The sequence below is a fragment of the Bubalus kerabau genome, chromosome 3, assembly GCF_029407905.1.
Source record: "Bubalus kerabau isolate K-KA32 ecotype Philippines breed swamp buffalo chromosome 3, PCC_UOA_SB_1v2, whole genome shotgun sequence".
Taxonomy (NCBI): Eukaryota; Metazoa; Chordata; class Mammalia; order Artiodactyla; family Bovidae; genus Bubalus; species Bubalus kerabau.
Window position 1 is genome coordinate 77225115 of NC_073626.1, and position 25255 is coordinate 77250369.

Here is a 25255-nt window from a genome sequence, read left to right on the forward strand (position 1 = left end):
GCTACAGTCCATGGGGTCGCAAAGAGTCGGACACGACTGTATCTGTTAATCTCAAATTCCAAACATATCCCTCCTTCCCTTCCCCATTTGTAACCATAAGTTTATTTCCTACATCTGTGTGTCTGCTTTATAAGTGAGTTCCTCTGTATCACTTCTTTTAGGTTTCTCATATAAGTAACATATGATACATTTGCCTTTCTCTGTCTGACTTACTTCACTTGGCATGATAATCTCTAGGTTCATCCATGTTGCTGCAAATGGCAAGATTTTGTTCTTTTTTGTGGCTGAGCAGTATTCCATCCCATATGTATACCACATCTTCTTTAGTCATACACTTGTCGATGAACAGTTTGGCTGCTTCTGTGTCTTGTGCCACTAGATTCTTGACATTTTTACAAAAGCTATTTTATATGCTCATTCATACAAGCTCAGCTTCCCAGAGACTGTTTACAACATGGTCGCATGTGCATGAGACCTAGGCAGCTTCTCTGCCTATCTTTGTCTTGGTGAGAGGGTGTGAGTATCCACAGTATCATATAACTCTTGCTCCTGGAGGTTCTTCCTTGCATCACACATCATGCATAAGTGCAAACATGTTGGAAAACTCAGTGTCTTGAAGTTGAATGATTAAGCTTAAATGTGGGAAGAGATTTGTTAAAAAATATTTATTTATTTATCTGGCTCTGCTGGGTCTTAGTTGTGGCACATGGCATCTTCAGTTGTGGCCTATGAGATTTAGTTGCCTGACCAGGAGTCGAACGCATGCCCCCTGCGTTGGGAGCAAGGAGTCTTAGACACCAAGAGGGAAGTCCCTGTGTGGAGATTTTGATAGCTGTTTCTTTTTAAATTCCAAATTATGGCTCTGTCTCCCTAAGAACCAAATAACCTGAGAACTTCCACAGTGCCTGGGGACCTGGAGTTTGAGGTAGAAGCCTCCCCCTCCTCTCTACTACCCATGGTTCTTCCAAGGCGGCAGAAGTCAGAACACATGCAGGGTGGAGACCCAGACAGCAGGTAGGGCACAGGGGTGTCCTGCACTCCCCTCTCCAGCATGAGCTTGCGGGGCCCCCGCTGCTTCCCCTACAGATGCGGGAGCTCCCTGGGTGAGGCCCCTGGATGCTGGACGTATCCCACCACGGAGGGAGTGATGGTGACAGGGTGGTGGTGGGAGGGTGGGCTGGACCAGACCCTTGGATACTCCATGTAGGTGAGCAAGCTTCCCGAGGAATGCAGGCAGGGGGAGCATGTGAAGGCAGCCCTGGCTGGGTTAAAGGGGAATGTCTGCAGCACTCCCCTTGGGGTTGTGGCGAATGCCTCACTGCTCTCAGCAGAGGCCCAGGCTTTACAGCCCACAGCGGGGACTGCAGATGCTGCCACCGAGTGACCCTCACAGCATGGTATCACCTCGTAAGCTGGGAATGAAAGACCAGCGAGGCAGGCAGACACCGCTGAGGAGACTGGCATGTCATTTGCAAACATGGCATATAATCTGTGGATGTTGAAACAACTTCTTTTTATTATCATCCTCCTCATTATTATTAATTATTACCATATAGGAGACGTACATTGCCTGGAACTCATGTTTCTGTGTTCCTCCTATGGCAGGAGGCATTTCTGTCCACTGCTTTTCTATAATATCCTAATCATGTAAATGTTCAGAGTCAGATGCAGGCATCGGGCCATTTTCCACCAGCAAGTGTTGCTCTTATGCCCTAAAATATCTGAACCAATGCGCTTTGGCACCTTCTGCTTCTTTTCTCAATTTGGCAGCAAATCTGGGTGGAGCTGGCCCCCTGGGCCAGGCCAGGTCATCTTGATTTCTCTCGCTGCTGCCCCATATGGCTCTTTATTTCATGGAAGGGACTGAAAACCTATCTTAAGGCCTGGCTCTGTGCTGAATTATGGCAGGTTCCAAGGCTCAGGAAGTTTGAAGTATATGCTCCAATTCCACCCACATCAGGCTGCTCTAATGTTTAGGGCAACTCCTAATAACATGGTAATACTTGATCCTTCTTTGGTGATTGTATGTAGGTATAACTTCCTTAGCATCTCAGGAGAGTGAGAAGGGGTGATTTATGAGGTAGAATTTAGGCATCCTGTTCCTCCCTCAGACTATAGTCCTCTCCCCCAGTCCTAACCATGCATTTAATTCAAAGTGTCCCCAACCATGTTCAGCTAAGAGACAACTTACTGTGGTAGAAAGATGGGATAAGGCTTTAATGTGAAGGAGTTCTTCATAGATAATTTCTAAGTCATCCATGGTCCTCTGTCCAGGTCTACAAAGAAAAAAGTAACAAGGAAATAATGAGCTAAAAGTCATTACTAGAGTTTGAAATACAGAAGGGGCTTCAGGGGTCAGTAAAACATGTTCAGGGAGTTCTTAGGAGAAATCCTGATAAAAAGACCCTGGCAGGAGGAGAGATGATGCTATGATAATTCCTAAAGGGAATTTTGACATGAACCTGTTCCTTGATGGAAGGACACGGAAGAAATCAAAACTGCACCTAATCCCCTTCCCTCCCAACCTCAGAGGGAGGAATATCTCTGCTCACATCGTAGTTGGCTAACTTAGATCTCTTACTTTGTGGATGATGATTCTGCAAAATTACCTTTCATTACCACCTTAATCAAGATCAACAAACTTATCTTTTAACATCACCAGGAACTGCTCGTTCAATCAACTTGATGACTGACACAAATTTCTTAGGATCTTATGTGGTATCTTAGCTTAGAAGAATAATGCTGCTATCGTTATTGTTCTGGGTTGTGTAATATGCTTCTATCACAGGACTTAAAGGATTTATATAAACAATGTTTTCTCACCTCCCTCTGGACATGAGGACATGAGATGAGCAGAAGGCAAATAGGAGTGTGTGGAATTATTAAGAAAGGGAAAGTAGGGAAGAATACATCACATTCCCCAAACTCTGTACCATGGTCTACCACTCTTCCATGAGGTGCTAATCAGTATACTAGGCACAGTTTTTTTTTCCTATAATTTATTCTAAAACTACTATCGTATACCTTGCCTTTAAGAATGAGGTTTGGACACATTATGGACATCTTGGCATGGGAGGACTGAGAGGATTTCTGATCATCTTTCATGTCAGTAGTTATTCTGAAATCAGTTCATTTCAGTCGCTCCGTCGTGTCTGACTCTTTGCGATCCCATGAACCACAGCACGCCAGGCCTCCCTGTCCATCACCAACTCCTGGAGTTCACCCAAACCCATGTCCATTGAGTCAGTGATGCCATCCAACCATCTCATCCTCTGTCGTCCCCTCCTCCTCCTGCCCTCAATCTTTCCCAGCTTCAGAGTCTTTTCAAATGAGTCAGCTCTTCACATCAGGTGGCCAAAGTATTGGAGTTTCAGCTTCAACATCAGACCTTCCAATGAACACCCAGGACTGATCTCCTTTAGGATGAACTGGTTGGATCTCCTTGCAGTCCAAGGGACTTGCAAGAGTCTTCTCCAACACCACAGTTTAAAAGCATCAATTCCTTGGCGCTCAGCTTTCTTTATAGTCCAACTCTCACATCCATACATGACCACAGGAAAAACCATAGCCTTGACTAGACGGATCTTTGTCTGAAATCATGACTCATGTTTAATTTTACATCAATGGGAAAAGGGATGATTGGTCAGTAATTTGGATCTTCTATTGCTCTCTGCAATATAAGGAACCCTAATGTTTTTGAAACTAAAAAAACAACCAAACAAATGTGTTATTAATTCTGAGAGCTCCAGGAAGTCACTCTCCACATTGGTGGTCAGGTGGCATTTACTCTCAGCTGACTATTGTAGTCATGAGTGTTACTTATTACATAATCATCACCTGTGTTATACACTGTCCTAAAATTTCAGTAACCTATGGTCTTATTCAGTGTTACAATATACAAAACTTTTAAACCTCATTGAGCTACCAGTGGTGTTCCATCCTTACACTGTACTATAAAGAATGTTCTTTGGGAATTCCCTGGTAGTCCAGTGGTTGGGACTCCATGCTTTCCTTTCACTGACGTGGCCTGGGCTTAGTTCCAGGTCAGGTAACTAAGATCTACAAGCTGTGTGGCATGGCAATTAAAAAAAAAAAAGAGTAAATCTTTCCTTGATCAAGTAAATTCAGAAAGTCTTGCTGCTGTACTGAGCAGAGCACTGAATTTATTTATTTTTTTAAATTTTTATTTATTTATTTATTTTATTTTTAAACTTTACAATATTGTATTAGTTTTGCCAAACATTGAAATGAATCTGCCACAGGTATACCCGTGCTGTCCATCCTGAACCCTCCTCCCTCCCCATACCCTCCCTCTGGGTCGTCCCAGCACACCAGCCCCAAGCATCCAGTATCGTGCATCGAACCTGTACTGGCAACTCGTTTCATATATGATATTATACATGTTTCAATGCCATTCTCCTAAATCTCCCCACCCTCTCCCTCTCCCACAGAGTCCATAAGACTGATCTATACATCAGTGTCTCTTTTGCTGTCTCGTACACAGGGTTATTGTTACCATCTTTCTAAATTCCATATATATGCGTTAGTATACTGTATTGGTGTTTTACTTTCTGGCTTATTTCACTCTGTATAATAGGTTCCAGTTTCATCCACCTCATTAGAACTGATTCAAATGTATTCTTTTTAATGGCTGAGTAATACTCCATTGTGTATACGTACCACAGCTTTCTTATCCATTCATCTGCTGATGGACATCCAGGTTGCTTCCATGTCCTGGCTATTATAAACAGTGCTGCGATGAACATTGGGGTACATGTGTCTCTTTCCCTTCTGGTTTCCTCAGTGTGTATGCCCAGCAGTGGGATTGCTGGGTCATAAGGCAGTTCTATTTCCAGTTTTTTAAGGAATCTCCACACTGTTCTCCATAGTGGCTGTACTAGTTTGCATTCCCACCAACAGTGTAAGGGGGTTCCCTTTTCTCCACACCCTCTCCAGCATTTATTGCTTGTAGACTTTTGGATCGCAGCCATTCTGACTGGTGTGAAATGGTACCTCATAGTGGTTTTGATTGCATTTCTCTGATAATGAGTGATGTTGAGCATCTTTTCATGTGTTTGTTAGCCATCTGTATGTCTTCTTTGGAGAAATGTCTATTTAGTTCTTTGGCCCATTTTTTGATTGGGTCATTTGTTTTTCAGGAGTTGAGCTGTAGGAGTTGCTTGTATATTTTTGAGATTAGTTGTTTGTCAGTTGCTTCATTTGCTATTATTTTCTCCCATTCTGAAGGCTGCCTTTTCACCTTGCTAATAGTTTCCTTTGTTGTGCAGAAGCTTTTAAGTTTAATTAGGTCCCATTTGTTTAGTTTTGCTTTTATTTCCAATATTCTGGGAGGTGGGTCATAGAGGATCCTGCTGTGATGTATGTTGGAGAGTGTTTTGCCTATGTTCTCCTCTAGGAGTTTTATAGTTTCTGGTCTTACGTTGAGATCTTTAATCCATTTTGAGTTTATTTTTGTGTATGGTGTTAGAAAGTGTTCTAGTTTCATTCTTTTACAAGTGGTTGACCAGTTTTCCCAGCACCACTTGTTAAAGATATTGTCTTTAATCCATTGTATGTTCTTGCCTCCTTTGTCAAAGATAAGGTGTCCATATGTGTGTAGATTTATCTCTGGGCTTTCTATTTTGTTCCATTGATCTATATTTCTGTCTTTGAGAGCACTGAATTTAGAGTCTGAAGATCAGGTTTTAACCCTCATGCAACCCCTGACCAGTCACGTGACGTCAGAGACTCAGTTTCTTCTGTAAACTGGGGACAATGTCTTTGTGAGAGTAATGTGAGAGCTAAAGGAAGCAGCAAATAGGAAGGTATCTGCATATTCACTTGTGTAAGTGAAAAAAAAGCAGCAGCGTGATATCCAAAACTCAAGCCCTTGCATAAGAAAAATGAACTTAAAAATTAAGTATGACATTTGGTTCAACAAATTATATCTAGAACTTAGTCAATTGTTAGATAAGTACTTTGAGCTATTGAAACTGAATTATAAATATTCTAAAATAGTTGCGTTAGATAATTTGTAACCATATTGCAGATCAAAAGGGGGCTAATTGGAAGAAAACTCTTTGTATACCTTGGGCATTACCTTCTCAAGGACAGCTTTAACATGAACCAAAGAATATGATAGCCTTCTCTTACAGAAACAAAGAGGACTGTTTCTATATTTACTAATCCTGCCTGTACAAAGACAGGTACTAATTCCATGAACCAGGGAGATGCCAGCCAAGTTCACCTCCTGCGAAGGATTATCACTTAAGGACACATGTGGAACGCAGAAAGTAAGGGACCCATAGACACCGAAGGAAAAACTACGGCCACAGGGATTCTGAAGGAGCCAGGCCTTCTTAGTAAGGGGCCTAATCTACTACTTGACTTAGACATGGGGATTTTGAAACTGGGACCCTTGGAGATTTAAAAGTCAATTAAGTCACCTCAGTTCATCTACTGCTGTAGAGGCAGCTAACATGAAAGCCTCAAGGTGGGCGTAATAGGATTATGGCTCTTCAGCATGAGGAGCAGCCCTGCTGTTCCTGCTTCTTGACATCAGCTGCAAATAGCATGGACCCTCCTAGAAGCTTGGCTAAAGGAGAAAACAGTCACCAAGTCTCATTCTCACCTCCATGGGGGGCGGGAGTGGGGGGCTATTATGGAGGGAGAAGAAAAACCTATCTGGGAAAAGAAAGGTCAGAATGTATCTCTAAAATCTACATCTGAATTTAGATTCAGAGTTGAAATTTGGGGAGCAGATGTCTACAAGTTTAGGAAGAGGGTTCACATAGTATCAACATGAAATCCACACTGATCAAGTCTTACAGATTAAAAAATTAAGTGCTGCCTTTAAGATCTACAAATCCCATTATGTTAAAAAATCACTGAATTTCATCCAAGAGTTAAAATATGATGATGAACAATGTGCCCTGCTGGCTCTCTTCCTGTCTGCCAGGCATCTCTCCTCATGTCTTTCATGGTCTGTTGTTTCTCTGTTCACCTCATGAATTGTGCTGTGCCCCAAGGCTGTCATCAGCTCTGTTCTCACTTCCTTCTACCTTGACTCCCTGGGAAAAGTCCCCAGCTTTCATCTATGTGATGCCGAGACCTAAATTTTAATCTCCAGATTTCTTTCTTGAGCTCCAATAGCTTCCTGACCATCAATTCCCAGACAACCCACAAACTCAGTCTGTCCAGAAGTGCTCCCTCATCATCACACAAAACTTTTAAAGCTGGTCCCAGTGGACCTTTCTAGACTCATCTCTCCTCTCTTCACACCTTTCCTCCTGGCTAATGTGCTCTGTGCTTGAGGCATAATCGGACATGTCTCCAGTTCTAAAACATGCAGTGCTCTTTCACACCTCTAAGACTCTTCACATATTCTTCTCTTTGCCTGGGATCTGTGTTTTCTGCTACAAGCCCAGCTCAGATGTCCCCTCTCTGAGGAAAAGCTGGTTCTCCAAAATTTATTCTTCCAAGGCACATGGTCAAACTGCTGTCGCAAATGAAACATACTACGCAGAATGTTATTTGCTTAGAAATCCATGACTCTACACTGCTCTTCTCAAGAGAAGCAGCATCTGGTAGTGCAAAGGGCACTGTGTTAATATCAGAAACAGGATTTGAGATCTAAAATAGGAACTTCCTAGGTACCCAATTGGTCTAATGCTTGGTTCCTACATCTGTAAAAATAGGGATAATAAATAGGATTGTTGTAAAGATCAAATGAGCTAATATACACAAAGCACTGATACACTGGAAATATGGTGCCCATGCAGGATGACATGATAAAGTGGGAGGTGTTTAATACGTCTCATTGGATGAATGCACAGGTTCTCGCGATTTCTGCTGAACTCAGGGTTTGCCCTGGGGAGGTGGCAGCAGTACCAAGGACCAGTTCTTGTTCTGTATCCTGAAGGCCTTATGCTCTGTTATCCTCCCCATTGAAGGCCCAGTAAGACAAGATGCCCATGACTCCATTCTCTTTGATTATAGTACACATATGTGACATGGTAAGCAGTTAATTATTAATGGAGGGAGGAGACAGGATGAAAATGTTGGACCTGACCTCTTACTCCAAATCCCATTCAAAGATAGAAATTTTTAAAATTTTTTTGGTAGGATTATAAATTTACTCATCCAGTTTTTTTTTAATTTAATTTTATTTTTTAACTTTACAATATTGTATTGGTTTTGCCAAATATCAAAATGAATCTGCCACAGGTATACATGTGTTCCCCATCCTGAACCCTCCTCCCTCCTCCCTCCCCATACCATCCCTCTGGGTCATCCCAGTGTACCAGCCCCAAGCATCCAGTATCGTGCATCGAACTTGGACTGGCGACTCGTTTCATATATGATATTATACATGTTTCAATGCCATTCTCCCAAATCATCCCACCCTCTCCCTCTCCCACTGAGTCCAAAAGACTGTTCTATACATCTGTGTCTCTTTTGCTGTCTCGTACACAGGGTTAGTGTTACCATCTTTCTAAATTCCATATATATGCATTAGTATACTGTATTGGTGTTTTTCTTTCTGGCTTACGTCACTCTGTATAATAGGCTCCAGTTTCATCCACCTCATTAGAACTGATTCAAATGTATTCTTTTTAATGGCTGAGTAATACTCCATTGTGTATATGTACCACAGCTTTCTTATCCATTCATCTGCTGATGGACATCTAGGTTGCTTCCATGTCCTGGCTATTATAAACAGTGCTGCGATGAACATTGGGGTACATGTGTCTCTTTCCCTTCTGGTTTCCTCAGTGTGTATGCCCAGCAGTGGGATTGCTGGGTCATAAGGCAGTTCTATTTCCAGTTTTTTAAGGAATCTCCACACTGTTCTCCATAGTGGCTGTACTAGTTTGCATTCCCACCAATGTACTCATCCAGTTTTAAGAAATTATCAGCTAAAGCTACCCCGTCTAAGACAAGTTCAATGGGGGCCTAAACAGAGATGACCGTCAAAAACCAAGCAGCACCTGTTGGACTGGATCCTTGTTTTGGTCAGAATTTTGTCTGCCATGCTAAACATATAACAGGAAAGATGTTTTAAAATCCAAAACAGCACTGAAAATAAGTCACACCACCATGACAAACCATAAAATAGTGCTATCAGCAAGATCGGAGTGTTTCGGGAATTCTTGGGTGATGGGAAGCAGATGGGGACAGAATGGCTGAGAGAGGCCTGGAGGCAGACACAGCTCTGCACTCACAGAAGGAAACCCACACAGGAGGAAGACAGTGTTGCTGATAAGACAAGGGCAGGAGAAGGTCCCAGGGGTTCATCGCATCACTGCCCCGTGCAGGGCAGGGGCTTGCGAGCAGCAGGCTGCCCAGGCTCCAACTTGAGACCTGCCAAGACAAATGTCCAGGAAGGGCCTGAGAAGGAAGCGGAGCCCTGGGCCCTCCTGCCAGACACAGAGGAGAGGGAGAAGTAGGAGCTCTCCCAGGAGGGACTTCCTGGGAAGGGCTCCATTCCTGGGAGAGCCTCCTGAGTTTGGCAGCTGGTGGGAGGATGGGAGGGAGGGGTTCAGCCTGCCTGCTCCCCATGTGCCTCTCATAGAAAGCAAGGCTGTCCCGAAGCACAGCCCCCGCTGCCTTCAGGGGTTGGGGTGCTGTTGGCCAATCTGCAGAGACCCACGTGGAACTCATTCTACCCCTGGTCCTCCATTCATCAGTAACAAAACCAAGAAATAAAGACTTCCATGGGGCTTGCTGGATGCCCCAGAGAAACCCATGACAGCCATGTGAAACCAAATGGAACAAAGCCTAGAAATAGTTTAGTCTCTGAGCCCTAAAGACCATTCTGAATGAAAGGGGGGAAAAAAAGAACAACAACAACAAGCCTGTGGTCAACAGTGGTCAGTGTCACCACAGGGCAGGCCACTGTCGCTGGGTGATCCACCCAGACAGCAACCGTCCTTTTGGTCCTGTTTACAGCACATGTTTTAACGAGGTGAGAGAAGTCAGGACGGCAAGGTGAGCAGAGACTGGTTTTAGAAAATGAATACCTTTACAGCTGACAAAGCAACAAAAGCATTCATTGGAGGTGTGCCGTGAGGGGTTTCCTTCAACATGTTGTTAGGGTTGAAGGTTGAGGGAGGTCCCGGGGAGGAGGCCAGATGGAGCCAAGGTCGGTGTGAGCATCCTGTGTCCATGAGTGGGAGTCAGATGGGAGCCCCTCCCCCAGCCCAGCGGCCCTAGAGCTTGTGGCTGCAGCAACAGAACAGGCCGAGCCTTGGCCGGGATGCCGGCTCAGAGCTGCTGTGCCATCTGGTGTCTCAGAAAAGACCTCTCTGCTCTGGCCTCAGACGAAGCTTCTCCCCTCCGTGTGCGCCACCTACTTCCCCACCATCACCACTGAACAAAGTCGCGTTTTACAAGCAGGTTTCTTGTGGCAGACAGTGGCATTGAGTACCTCTCATGCTTTGGTTTTTGTAGGGGCAGACAGGAAAGAAAAATGGAAAAGGGATCCCACAAATCAGCTCCCAGCCTGTTCAAAGAGTCATGAAAGGGTCCCCAGGGCTGAAGGCAATCTGGCTTTCAAGAGCCAAGGGAACACTGTGCCCCGATTGAGCAGGAGGAGGGACCTCACATGTTACCTTCACAGAGGACCTGCGAGGCCAGGGAAGTGAATCGGCTCTCTGGCTGCTCTGAGTGGCAGCACGTGAATGTACCTGGTCTTTACTTGTCCTTCTCCAGATGTCACAGGGAGAGGCATTAGGCATCCCTGCTTCTTTACAAACCTGCATGGTGCCACATTGATGGGGATTTGTAGGATCCTGCTGGGGAAAGGCCTAGTTTCTGCAGGGGACGCATTCTGGCGGCAATGTCTAGTTACAGACAAGATAATAAACGGGGATGGAGGGAGAGGCATTTTCTACATTAAAGGATGGAAGGGCTCAGGTGATATTGGAAGCTGCTGGTAAATACTGTTTTATCAAGGAATTTATCAAGGTCAGAGACACAGCTCTTTGGTTATTGGAACGTGGATAAAATGAGGGATTCGCCCAGGCACCAAGCAGGCACGCTGGCATGGCCAGTGGTAACCTGGGCAGGTGAAAGACAAATAACCCAGTTCTTCTAGACTTGTCACCCAGTAGACCTATTCCCTGGTGCATGGGAAAAATACCCAGAAAAGTCAGTGTTATAAATATGTAAGACCTGGTCAAGCACCAAAATAAAGGAAATGCTTTACTATATTTTTCTTGGGGCTGGAATGCTTTATTTTGGTGGTAGCACTCCACCTCAGTCCACCTGATTCTCCTGCTTTCAAGTCATTTCTCAAGCATGGGTCACTTTCCAGTGCTCTTAAAAGATTTTTTTAGATTCAACTCTTCCACTTCCCTTAAAGGCAAGTTTGGTGTGGTTTCCCACCCCCTTGTCTAACAAACCAGCACAATGTGTTTGCTTATTTTCTTCACCTCCCAGGACACTTGCTTCTTAAGAGTTAGCTCTTAAGTATTTGAGACATTCCCAGAGCCTGGTGATGGGCCATTTAAGGCATCCTCCCCGACTCTGTCGGCTCATTTCCCTGCCACACCACAACCCTCTCACCTTACCCTCAACCCAGAAAAGGACATTTTAAGCTTATCAGATACATTTTCTCCATTCTGTTTTCAAGGTTTTGATCATCTTTACTATCATTATTCTGAATTCTTTTTCAGGTAGTTTGCCTATTTCTTCTTCATTTATTTGGACTTCTGTGTTTCTAGTCTGTGCCTTCATTTGTGCAGTATTTCTCTGCCTTTTCATTATTTTTTTTTTAAACTTATTGTGTTTGAGGTTTCCTCTTCCCAGGTTTCAAGGCTGAATTCTTTCTTCCTTTTGGTTTCTGCCCTCCTAAGTTTGGTCCAGTGGTTTGTGTAAGTTTCATATAGGGTGAGATTTGTGCTGAGTTTTTTTTTCCCCCTCTGATGGGCAGGACTAAGTGAGGTGATCATCCTGTCTGCTGATGACTGAGTTTGTATTTCTGTGTTGTTTGTTGTTTGGATGAGGCATCCTGCACAGAGTGCTTCTGGTGGTTGGGTGATGCCTGGTCTTGTATTCAAGTGGTTTCCTTCATGGAAGTTCTTACTATTTGATACTCCCTAGTGTTAGTTCTCTGGTAGTCTAGGGTCTTGGAGTCAGTGCTCCCACTCCAAAGGCTCAGGGCTTGATCTCGAGTTTTGCGTGGTTCTATATATTCTTTTCCAGTGGTCAGGTACTCTGGTCTGTTCTCAGCTGGAGTTCTGCAAGCATTTCTGTATCTGAAGGTGTATTGCTGACATATCCATGGAAAGAGACGTACTCCACATCCACCTGCTCCTCTGCCATCTTGTTTTTCCCTTTTAAGCTTATCAGATACAATTAGACATTGTCTAGTTCTGACTGCAAACCCTGTGTACATGGGGATTCTTCCCTTCTTTGTGAAGTCAGAAATGAATGCAGTTTAGAATTGCTATTAAGGGTAAAAGCCTCGAGAATATTTGGGAGAAATGAGGTCATCCCCATCAGGACATGGGGTAAAGATTCCATAATTCAGTGCCTCTGAGGCCTAAGTGTTTGGGGACATTGTGATTTGAGGTTTTTCAAGTTCAGAAGCTAAATATGCCAGAAATTCTCGCAGCAAAAGTGTTTACTATCAGAGCACAATAGAAGTGTACCATTAAACCTTTTCAAAGTTACAGGCACAAATGTTTTCCTTTAAAATACCTAAACAGCAAGTTGAGAAAAACAAATTTGGATGGAAGCAGATAGTTATAGCTACTTGCATTTGTGTATGAGACATATACATCAGATAGAAAAGGCAAACATTTTTTGAGGAGATGCTATGTGGGTGCATTATTTTTCCTTTATAAAAATTAATTCTTCATGAATCAGGGACAGAAAGATATTTCTTTGCATTCCACTGCTTGTTCAGTAAATCCACCAGAGAAGAACTTGAGGCTATCTGTTAGAGATGAAATATTATTATTCATGAAAAAAAAAGAATGAAATTGGATTTGGAGTAAGCAGACCTGGGCTCTGTCCCTGGTTCAGCTACATATACTACTGCGTGATGAAGAAGGCACTCAGAATCCACTAAGCTCAGTTTCTCCATCTGTAAATTGTGGGTAATAACATTAGCACTATTCTGTTCACACAGTTAGTCTGAGGTTCAAAGAGGGGATGTAAATGAGGTCACTATATATAAAAGGTATACTGCAAAGCATATTTAATTACTACATTTTGTCTGTGATCCTGACTTGTGTGTCTATATGAATTTTTTCTACAGTAGATGATATATTTGAACTTCATTCAGGTCTATATGGGCTTCCCTGGTGGCTTAGATGGTAAAGAATCCGCCTGCAGTGCAAGAGACCTGGGTTCGATCCCTGGGTTGGGAAGATTCCCTGGAGGAGGGCGTGGCAACCCACTCCAGTATTCTGGCCTGGAGAAACCCATGGACAGAGGAGCCTGGTGGATTACAGTCCATGGGTTCACAAAGAATTGGGCTGAGCAACTGAGCACAGCACAGCATAGGTCAATATAGTCATCATTTAATGAACTGAGACTAGTCTGTAGTAACTATTTTAAAATCACATTTCCATGACATGTTTCCTCAACAATGCTCAAAGAACAAAGCCAAGAGGCCGTTCTGAAGCCTTTTTGGCCTGGGACAGGAGGTAGACCGCAGAACAGAACACAGGCTCGAGTCAGAAAGACCTGGACCAAATCCTGAGTCCCCCTCTTTCAGGATAAACAACAAGTGATTTAACATAAGCCTCATTTTCCTTATTCATAAGATGGGGATAATATTAATAACTACCTCAAAGATCTGTTGAAAGAATAGAATTAGACAATTGTTGAGCACAGTGCCTAGCACATGTGTGCTCAATAAACATTGGCTGTAATTAAATACTATTGTATTTGTTTTTCTGTTTACAATCCCTTGTGAAACTGGGAGAGAGTAAGAAAGATAGCGCTGCTGCTGCTGCTGCTAAGTCACTTCAGTCGTGTCCGACTCTGTGTGACCCCATAGACAGCAGCCCACCAGGCTCCCCCGTCCCTGGGATTCTCCAGGCAAGAACACTGGAGTGGGTTGCCATTTCCTTCTCCAATGCATGAAAGTGAAAAGTGAAAGTGAAGTCGCTCAGTCGTGTCTGACTCTTAGCGACCCCATGGACTGCAGCCTTCTAGGCTCCTCCATCCATGGGATTTTCCAGGCAGGAGTACTGGAATGGGGTGCCATTGCCTTCTCCGAAGATAGCGCTAAGTCGTGTCCAACTCTTATGATCTCACAAACTGTAGTCTGCCAGGCTCCTCTGTCCATGGGATTCTCCAGGCAAGAATACTGGAGTGGGTTGCCATTTCCTTCTCCAGGGGATGAGAGTAAGCGGGTATTAAACTCATGTTATAGTTCAAGAGACTTGTAATCTGAAGATGTTTGGGGACTTACTGGTAACTTGCTAAGACCAGAATCCAGGACTTTTGTGCTTAGTGTAACTTTCACTTTATTTAGCAGACTCTTAGGTCAAACACATGTATCTCAAAAGCTGTCATTAAATTCTCAAAATACTATTAATTCTCCTCTCAAAAAACTCAGTATCCGGCATTCTATCTTTAGTGTCGGGCCCTCCAATCCATTCTCTACAGATAGCAGAGAAACCTACCTACTGCAAAGCTGGCCATGCCACACCTCCCTTTAAACTAGTCAACGGTGCTCCAAATGGCTATAAAATAATACACAGACACACAGAGAAGCAGACCCCCTTCAACCTGACCTCAGCCTAACACTCCAGCCACATTTACCCACATGCCTGCTCTGGGGGCACTCCTTTGGCTCCTTACTGGAACTTTCTTGACATTTTTCTGGCCCCCCACACCCCTGCTTCCCGCTAGGCTAGGAATTCTTTCTTCATTCTAGGAAGAAGTGCACTTCTTATTTTCTTCTGTGGTTAAAAAGAAAGGGTTTGAGAATCAACCTAAACACCCAATGGTGACAAACTGATCGCACTAAGGAGTTTTCAAAGGATAGACTACTATGCACCTATTAAAAGTCCCACCTTTAAAAAATATTTATGGTTAAGGGAGAATGCCATGCTATATTATTAACTGTAAAAAGTTAGGAACTGAAGAATAATCAAGGGATAGATACCAAAATGTTAATGATAATAATCTCTGGAAGATGTGATTGGCAGGTGTTATTTATTCTTCTTTGACTCTTTTTAGTACTTTCTAAATTTTCTATGCAATGAACAGATCAACTTGAACATTAAAAAGGCATAACAATCTTGAGGCAATCTAATAATGATGCCTAAACTGTAAACTGCGGTGTTGGAGAAGACTCTTGAGAGTCCCTTAGACTGCAAGGAGATCCAACCAGTCCATTCTGAAGGAGATCAGCCCTGGATGTACTTTGGAAGGACTCATGCTAAGGCTGAAACTCCAGTACTTTGGCCACCTCATGCGAAGAGTTGACTCATTGGAAAAGACTCTGATGCTGGGAGGGATTGGGGGCAGGAGGAGAAGGGGACGACAGAGGATGAGATGGCTGGATGGCATCACTGACTCAATGGACGTGAGTCTGAGTGAACTCTGGGAGTTGGTGATGGACAGGGAGGCCTGGCGTGCTGCGATTCATGGGGTTGCAAAGAGTCAGACACGACTGAGCGACTGAACTGAACTGAACTGAACTGAAACTGTAAACAGCAGCTCTATCCATCTTTTTCTCTCCCAAATCTGGGTCCTAAGAGCATCAATCCATAGGTTGGTTCTTGGGCATATAAATATGAGGAACAAGGAGTAAACTGCTTTCATAGGGGGAAGGCAAATCTAAACTCTAGAAACAGCCCACTTAATGCAGTCATTTCTTCTGGTAAATTCCAGAAACTTACACTTAGGGCACAGCTGTCTTTTCAGGAAAAACAAAGGCAAAGTTCATCATGTGGTGAAGTAAAAGACTCCATAGTGAATTTTTTTTATTTCCTCAAGATCAACTCTTTTAGTCATGCTTCTGTTTTCATTTGATTTGCATCTAAGGATGGACTTTTTTTCACTCTGAACATTCTCTTGGCATACCCCAGCAGAAATCACAAGCCCAAGCACTAATGGTTTTAGGCTTGCTAATCTGGGTTCCACTGAAGAAACAAATTTTCCTATAACTATCAGGATTTCAAATATCACACCCTCCAAAAATAGCTTGGGCAGGTAAAGACTATTAAAAACAGGCTCTGCTAATGAAGAGAAAACACACAACCTCTCACGTGCCCTCTAGAGCACATGTGTGGAACAGCAGGTGGTGGCTGTCTAAACAACTCTTCCTTCTGGTATTTTCTAGTATCACTTGATTATCTTAAATTGTTTCCTTTCAATCTTATGTCCCACAGTATATGTTAGAAAATATTACTCAAGCACATGAAATAAATGAATTTAAGATTATGAGTTTCTGACCATTTGGTAGACCTGAACCTGCCAGCAATTCAAATATACATATGTAATTTATATAAATATATATATTTGTATATATTTCCTGGTGATTGCAGCCATGAAATTAAAAGATGCTTGCTCCTTGGAAGAAAAGATATGACAAACCTAGACAGCAGGTTATAAAGCAGAGACATTACTCTGCCAACAAAGGTCCATATAGACAAAGCTACAGTTTTCCCAGTAGTCATGAATGGATGTGAGAGTTGGATCATAAAGAAGGCTGAATGCTGAAGAACTGATGTTTTTTGGAAGAAAAGTTATGACAAACCTAGATGGCGTATTATAAAGCAGAGACATTACTCTGCCAACAAAGGTCCATATAGACAAAGCTACAGTTTTCCCAGTAGTTGTGTATGGATGTGAGAGTTGGATCATAAAGAAGGGAGAGGGCCGAAGAACTGATGTTTTTGAACTGTGGTGTTGGAGAAGACTCTTGAGAGTCCCTTGGACTGCAAGGAGATCAAACCAGTCAATCATAAAGGAAATAAATCCTGAATATTCACTGGAAGGACTGATGTTGAAGCTGAAGCTCCAATACTTTGGTCACCTGATATGAAGAGCCAACTCATTAGAAAAGACCCCAATGCTGGGAAAGATTTAAGGTAGGAGGAGATGGAGATGACAGAGGACAAGACGATATGGCATCACTGACTCAAAGAACATGGGTTTGGGCGAGCTCCAGGAGATGGTGAAGGACAGGGAAGCCTGGTGTGCTGCAGTCAATGGGATTGCAAAGAGTCAGACACAACTGAGTGACTGAACAACAACAACAAATATGAATTTATGTGGGCTTCTCTAGTGGCTCAGCAGTAAAGAATCTGCCTGGCAATGCAGGAGACTTAAGAGACACAGGTTTGATCCCTGGGTCAGGAAGATCCCCTGGAGGAGGGCATGGCAACCCACTGCAGTATCCTTGCCTGGAGAATCCCGTGGACAGAGGAGCCTGGCGGGCCACAGTCCCTAGGATCGCAAAGAGTTGGACATGACTGAAGTGACTGACTACACATAAATTTACATATAATTTATAAAATACATATAAAACTCAAATATATATACATATATATAATTTCATTTTCCCCCCTTCTGCTCAGGCCCAATTGACAAGCTTCTAGGCTTTTAGGGAGTTTCAAAATTTCAGACAGACCAGAATTAGATTCGGGAAATGGCATCCACTTCATTCCCCTCCTGCCTGTAGGCTGTTTTCTGATCGACAGCTTCTAAACAGTGGAGAGCTAGGTCTCACTTTACTCGGTAGAGGAAGTTGGGAGCCTTGTATGGCAAGAGCCTTCTTTGTCTCCTTGAAGCCTCTTTTTGTCCAGCCGGCCTCAAGCTTATAACATTCTGTTTACCTGCTCACTCCACATCTCTTTGTCCACAGTCCCTCTCCGAAGTACTTGCTCAAAGGCAGCCAGAATGTACGTTTCTGCTGGTAAGGGTCTCTACTGTATCTATTTGCTGTAGGGTACCCTCTTGTTTTTAGACTCATAAACAAAGCAAAATCAAAACAATAAGCTGCAGAAGCTCATTTTGGGTTTGTTGGCCCTGTCTGGAAGCTGCAACAACAGCGCCATCAAACTCTCACTGCTGTACAGCACTTACCCCCAAAAGCCACCCAGGTCCGCACCTGTGAGGCCGGGTGGGCATTGTGAGCCACTCTGCCTGCCACCACATAAAAAGCTAATTTCACATTCAGAATGTATGTTTTTTTTTTTTCAATACCAATAGCAACAAGAGTGTGCCAAAAAATTTCCCCTGAAGCTCTATTCTGTTTTTTAAACTACAGAACATTCTTTCATAGTTTGACAGTTAAAATGCCGCAGTTAATGTAATAAACAGAGAATTTTTCTAAGTAGCCTGTCAAAACAAGTGACACTTTTTTTTTTTTGCTAGCGAGTCTCAGATTCAGAACAATAGGAAGTACCTTTCAAAGCAACATCTTCATTATACAATCAAATTCTCAAAGTAATCTTCTCATCAAAGAATATTGTGTTATTTCTTTCCCAGTAATTATCAGAGTTCTGCAACCTCCCTGGCAGTGGTGACTATTATAAAATGCAGCTGTGCTGAGTTACAATATTGGGGGGTCCTGCCCCGGTCAATATGGAACCAATGCAGCTCATGCCTCCACATTTCCTAGTGACTTGGCAGTTTGGGCAGTCAAAAGTCAACATTTCCAGGACCAGTGAATATACCATCAAGTCCCCAGGAGCAAAGGGCTCAGCTGTTCTCTGCAAGGACAGCAGAGACACCAGTAATTCTTGATGAACTCAGCTCATTTTCTTTCCACTTAAAGTACAGTAGAAGTTTCAAAGGTTATTATCTGATAAAAAATGGGGTGTGTGTGTGTGTAGAGTAGGAAGTCTGTCTCATAAAATTAGATTCCTTCTTTTTCACTTTTCCATCTATTAGGGATGGTCATTCACATAGAAATAAAAGCTAAACGTACTGAGTCACAAGAAGAACTAGCAGTTTAATTCCAATGTTTGAAGTTTCATAAAGCCTGAAAAGATGGGACAATCCTAAGGGCATCCAAGATGATGTATCTTGGGATACTCATGAAACCTGTACTCTACAGCCAGAGATGGGCTGGAAAAGTCCAAACTTTGTAATGTAACTTTCTCTGAAGGATCTCTGAGTTAGTGCTGTATGGAAAGAAAAGAAATCCAGGCTACTCTTTCTAAGGGAGACTCATGACATCAGCTCTCAGGCTCTTGCAAGGGTGAATCAAACAATTAGCATGAATATCCCTAGCATGCTGTCTTCCTTCCACACAGCCAACGCTCAATATGTTTGTGGCATCCAAATCTAATTTGGGAGTGCCTAATCCCCACCAACTGTACAAAAAAGATCTTCATGACCAAGATAATCACGATGGTGTGATCATCCTGACATGCCTCTTGAGAAACCTGTATGCAGGTCAGGAAGCAACAGTTAGAACTGGACATGGAACAACAGACTGGTTTGAAATAGGAAAAGGAGTACGTCAAGGCTGTATATTGTCACCCTGCTTATTTAACTTCAATGCAGAGTACATCATGAGAAACGCTGGGCTGGAAGAAGCACAAGCTGGAATCAAGATTGCCAGGAGAAATATCAATAAACTCAGATATGCAGATGACACCACCCTTATGGCAGAAAGTGAAGAGGAACTAAAAAGCCTCTTGATGAAAGTGAAAGTAGAGAGTGAAAAAGTTGGCTTAAAGCTCAACATTCAGAAAATGAAGATCATGGCATCTGGTCCCATCACTTCATGGGAAATAGATGGGGAAAGAGTGGAAACAGTGTCAGACTTTATCTTTTTAGGCTCCAAAATCACTGCAGATGGTGACTGCAGCCATGAAATTACCCCTTGGAAGAAAAGTTATGACCAACCTAGATAGCATATTGAAAAGCAGAGACATTACTTTGCCAACAAAGGTCCGTCTAGTCAAGGCTATGGTTTTTCCAGAGGTCATGTATGGATGTGAGAGTTGGACTGTGAAGAAAGCTGAACACCGAAGAATTGATGCTTTTGAACTGTGGTGTTGGAGAAGACTCTTGAGAGTCCCTTAGACTGCAAGGAGATCCAACCAGTCCATTCTAAAGGAGATCAGCCCTGGGTGTCCTTTGGAAGGAAGGATGCTAAAGCTGAAACTCCAGTACTTTGGCCACCTCATGCGAAGAGTTGACTCATTGGAAAAGACTCTGATGCTGGGAGGGATTGGGGGCAGGAGGAGAAGGGGACGACAGAGGATGGGATGGCTGGATGGCATCACCTACTCGATGGATGTGAGTTTGAGATGGTGATGGACAGGGAGGCCTGGCGTGCTGCGATTCATGGGGTCGCAAAGAGTCGGACACGACTGAGCGACTGAACTGAACTGAATCCCCACCAGGTGGCGCTAGTGGCAAAGACCACTCCCCCCCAACCCCGCCCCTCACCCCGCCCTGTCTGCGAATACTGGAGACAGAATAAACATGGGTTCCATCCCTAGGTCAGGAAGATCCCTTGGAGAAGTGTATGGCAACCTACTCCAGTATTCTTGTCTGGAGAATCCCATGGATAGAGGAGCCTGGGGGGCTACAGTCCATGGGGTTGCAGAATCAGACACAACTGAAGTGACTTAACATGCTGTTAGCACGCACATTCCACTGGATTACAAACTCTCCAAAGGCAGGAACTATTTCACTACTTTCAAAAAACCTCTTTGGCAGATGCTCAAAAAAAAAAAAAAAAATGTGAATTGAATGGCATTTCTGTCTCCCATGAAGCAACTGAGGGCTGAGGGACATCAGAGCTGGGGCTTTATGTTCATTTGTTCATTCAAGCACTCAGCAAAGGTTTGCTGATAGCCTGCTTGGCATAAGGCACAGAGCTTGGGATATGCCCATTTCTAATTTCCACATCAAGTTCAGTTTCCCTCTTCAGATCATGTTCTATCGATATATACTACATTTTCCTTTGTAGCATGCAATGCAGCTGTTATTAAATGATTATTTGCATAACTAGTTGTTAATGGTCTGGCTCTTGCCCTAGACAGAAAGCTTCAGGCTGGGGGTGTGACCCTCTAGTTTAATGCTGCAGCCTTTGCAACTAACATAGTATCTAGGACAAAATAAATGTTCAATAAATATTGGTTAAATGACTAAATGAATGAAATAAAATGAGCTATGCCTTCGCCTTTAAGAAACTCAGTTTACAATAATGTTTCTCAACAGAGGCTTTCTGTTCAGGGCAGTTTCTTATTTTGTAGGGTTCTAGGAAGAAAGCTGAGCACTGAAGAACTGATGCTTTTGAACTGTGGTGTTGGAGAAGACTCTTGAGAGTCCCTTGGACTGCAAGGAGATCCAACCAGTCCATTCTGAAGGAGATCAGCTTGGGATTTCTTTGGAAGGAATGATGCTAAAGCTGAAACTCCAGTACTTTGGCCACCTCATGCGAAGAGTTGACTCATTGGAAAAGACTCTGATGCTGGGAGGGATTGGGGGCAGGAGGAGAAGGGGACGACAGAGGATGAGATGGCTGGATGGTATCACTGAGTCGATAGACGTGAGTCTGGGTGAACTCCGGGAGATGGTGATGGACAGGGAGGCCTGGCGTGCTGTGGTTCATGGGGTCGCAAAGAGTCGGACACGACTGAGTGACTGAACTGAACTGAACTGAGGTAGTGGAGTGTGTTCAGCATCCCTAGGTCCTGCCACGGCCCAGCAAATGCCAGCAGTGTGGCAACCAAAACCCACAATTTCTGATGCCTGCCCCTCGGGGCTGGCCTGCAGCTGTTTCAGAACCAGTGTGATATGGGCTTGAATGAAGGTGGCAGCACGAAGGGATGGAGCCAGGACATGAAGCGGAGGTAAACAAGGGAGAGTGAGACACGGACCACAGGGAAGAGCGAAGAGAAGCCGTCTAAGGGCAAGTGTAGTGTGAGGGCCGTCATCTGAGTTCCCCAAATCCAGGGGATTCTCCCGTCTCTCCACCCACCGCCCCCACTGCCCCACCTCATGGTCCTTCAGGGCTCAGAGAACATCAATTGCTGGGCAGGTTTCTTGAGTACAACTCATGATGAGATCAGTGAAGCTCTGGCTTTTCTGTTTGGTAATTTTGGACTTTCCCGCAAAATTTTTGTTTGAAGAGAGGGTGTTGAAGCTAAAGGAACTGAGAATCATGGTTATGGAGTTAAGGATGATGATGCTGATTGGGTAGAGGGAAGGCCTCTGAAACACATGGTGTGCAATTAAGAGAAAGTTGTGACCAAAAATGAGCTATGCTGAAGAGCCTCCTTGCAGCTCAGAGTAAGGGCAAGGGAAAGGGAAGAATCCTGGGGAAAGGGAAGGAGGGTGCAGTGAGAGGCTGCTGGGAGGTGGGACCCACACCAGGAAGCTGGTCTGAGGGACACGGGAGATGTGTTAAAGTGCAATGCTTCTGTCGAGAGCCACTGATAAATGGAGGTTGGCCAAGCCAGTGACTCAGAGTCGACACCCACAGCTGGCTGGCACCAGTTGCCGGGTGGAGTGGGATTTCATTTCCAGCAGAAAAACATAAGCCCTGTGTGCAGTGGTTGCAGGACCGTGTGCCAAGTCAGCCTTTAGTGAGAAGGTTTCCCTGAGGCACTTGCTTCTTTGTGTGCCCCACGGGGGTCGTGGAGTGTCCTAAACAGCTGAGCCTCGAAGAGCTGATACTTTTGAACTGCGGTGCTGGAGAAGACTCTTGAGAGTCCCTTGCCCTGCAAGGAGATCCAACCAGTCCATCCTAAAGGAAATCAGTCCTGAATATTCATTGGAAGGACTGATGCTGAAGCTCCAATACTTTGGCCACCTGATACGAAGAATTGACTCATTGGAAAAGACCCTGATGCTGGGAAAGCATTGATTGAAGGCAGGAGGAAAAGGGGATGACAGAGGATGAGATGGTTGGATGGCATCACTGACTCGATGGACCCAAGATTGAGCAAGCTCCAGGAGTTGGTGACGGACAGGGAAGCTTGGTGTGCTACAGCCCGTAGGGTCACAAACAGTCAGACACGACTGAGCAACTGACCTGACTGACTGAAACAGAGGAAGGGAGCAACAGAGTCTTTCTGCATTGATCTGATTAAACACTTGAGGGTCCTCAACTTTAGCGAGCAGGTTGCTACTGATGCTCAGGTAGGTTTCCACTGAGCTGGATGGGAGGGAGCACCTCATTGGACGAATGGAGGCCCTGAAGAGTTAACAGAGCAGTGGTGTCCTCTTGTGTCTTTAAGATGAAAGCCCTGATTCTAAAAGATACGTATACCCCTATGTGCATCACAGCACTATTTACAATAGCCAAGACACGCAAGCAACCTAAATGCCCATCAACAGATAAATGGATAGAGGTGGTACATATATATTGATACAATAGACTATTACTCAGCCATAAAAAGAATGAAATAATGCCCTTTGCAGCAACATAGATGGACCTAGAGATTTTCATACTAAGTGAAGTAATGCAGGCAAAGACAAATGTTATATGGTGTCACTTATATGTTGAATCTAAAAAGTAATACAAATGAATCTATATATAGAACAGAAAGACTCACAGACATAGAAAGCAAATTTATGATTACCAAAGGGGAAAGGGAGGGGGGAGGATAAATTAGGAGTTTGGGATTAATAGATGGAAACTGCTATACATACAATAGATAAACAACAGAATTAACTATATAGCACAGGGAACTGTAGCCAGTATCTTGCAATAACCTATAATGAAAATAATCTGAAAAAATATATGGAACTGAATCACTTTGTTGTGTGCCGGAAACTAACACAATATTGTAAATCAACTGTACTTCAATTTTTTTAAAAAGAATGTGTCTTCAAGCTAAGGAGAGAAGGCTCTGCATGGGGCAAAAGAATGTGCTGAATGAATGAATGTGGCATAGGAGAACCGGCATGAAGTCCACAGTCCTGACATCCTCTGTCCTGCTGCATTAGAAAGAAGGGGGCTGCCCTAGGCTGGCACAGAAGCAGAGCAGTTTCTGCTCTGGACCAGTTTCTGTTTGTCATGGACCAAAGGTTGTTTAATACGTGGACTCCGTTTTGACATCCTGAGCCGACTGCTAACAGTCTCCAGAGTTTTAACTCATGCAATAAGGGAAATGGAACTATCTGGCTCAAACATAGAAGAACATAACAGGAGGTAAACACTGCTGCATTGCCCCTTTGCAGCCTCTCCTTTGGCCCTGGGTGAAGTCAGGCCAGGACTTTTGAAGTCAGCCACGTTTCCCTCCGCGCAGGGGCAAGCCTCGCACAGGGTGGCCCCAGCAACCAGCTAAGGGCTCTCACTCACGGTTTGCGAAGGACCATCCTCATGTGGGCGTCCGGGCCCATCTGCGACAGCAGCAGCATGGTGTCCTGCAGCTCCTCATCACACTCCTTTTTTTCCTCCTCCGTAGGCAAAGGGGCGTCCTCATGCTCATCATCCAGAAACCGATAAAATAAATATTTGTCTTGGAAGTGATGCTCCTGATCCACTACGGGAAACATGGGGGCAAGCGTCAGCCGTGGGCACCTCTGCCTCACAGCCCGTTTGCCAGAAACGAATGATGGTGTTGGGCAAGACAGCCAAGTGGCAGCAAGGCGGTGGGACTCCTCACCCTTTTCCCGTGGCCTCGCCCAGGGCCCTGCAGCTGGAAGACGGGACCTCTGGATTGCAGTCATGCACCTCACAGCTCTCTCTGACCCACCCATCTCCTGAGCTGCCCTAGGACTCTCCTATGAGAACCGGCCAACTTCCCTGAGATGAGCCCTCTGACCAGTGAAATTGCCTTGATGACATTTTCTAGTGCGTGGGTTACACATCCCAAAGAGGAAAATGACCAACAGCCAGATCATGCTCTATAGTGGTTTTGTCCAAGTACAGATTTAAAAAACCTGACTTTATCAGCATCAGAATTGATTTTTTTTATATCTACTGTTTATAACCATGTCTGTCTGCACTTTAAAAATTAAAATAAAATTGTCTGAGCAAAGCTGACAAGACCAACCATCTAGGTCATGTACCCCTAGTATCTTATAATAATTTCCTTCTAGTTCAAGTTTTAAAGAGGTTTTTTTTTTTTAATCATATTACCTTTAAACCAGAAGATTTAGATCTCTGAAAGACAAAGTCATGAACTTGGTTTATAATCTGTCATCTATGTGTCTTAAAGTTTTAAGCTCTTTTTCAGGAGGGAGCATCAACACCGTCCAAAGATAAGGAGTGATAGATCCTTGCTGCTCAAAAATATGAATCAGCATCATCTGGGAGCTTGTTGGAAATGCAGACTCTCTGAATGAGAGTCTGCATTTTAAC

The 25255-nt window shown here is 43.9% G+C and overlaps 1 protein-coding gene across 6 annotated transcripts in view; it reads right to left on the minus strand.

Moving 5' to 3' along the window:
• Positions 1-25255, minus strand: part of RAPGEF4 (Rap guanine nucleotide exchange factor 4) — a 396657-nt gene that overhangs the window by 69634 nt on the left and 301768 nt on the right. For all 6 annotated transcript variants that reach the window (XM_055572210.1, XM_055572212.1, XM_055572211.1 and 3 more), the window contains 2 exons: positions 24251-24434; positions 2192-2276 (listed from right to left, as the gene is read on the minus strand). In XM_055572210.1, the coding sequence (XP_055428185.1) occupies positions 2192-2276; positions 24251-24434 (269 nt within the window). The remainder of the gene's footprint in view (positions 1-2191; positions 2277-24250; positions 24435-25255) is intronic.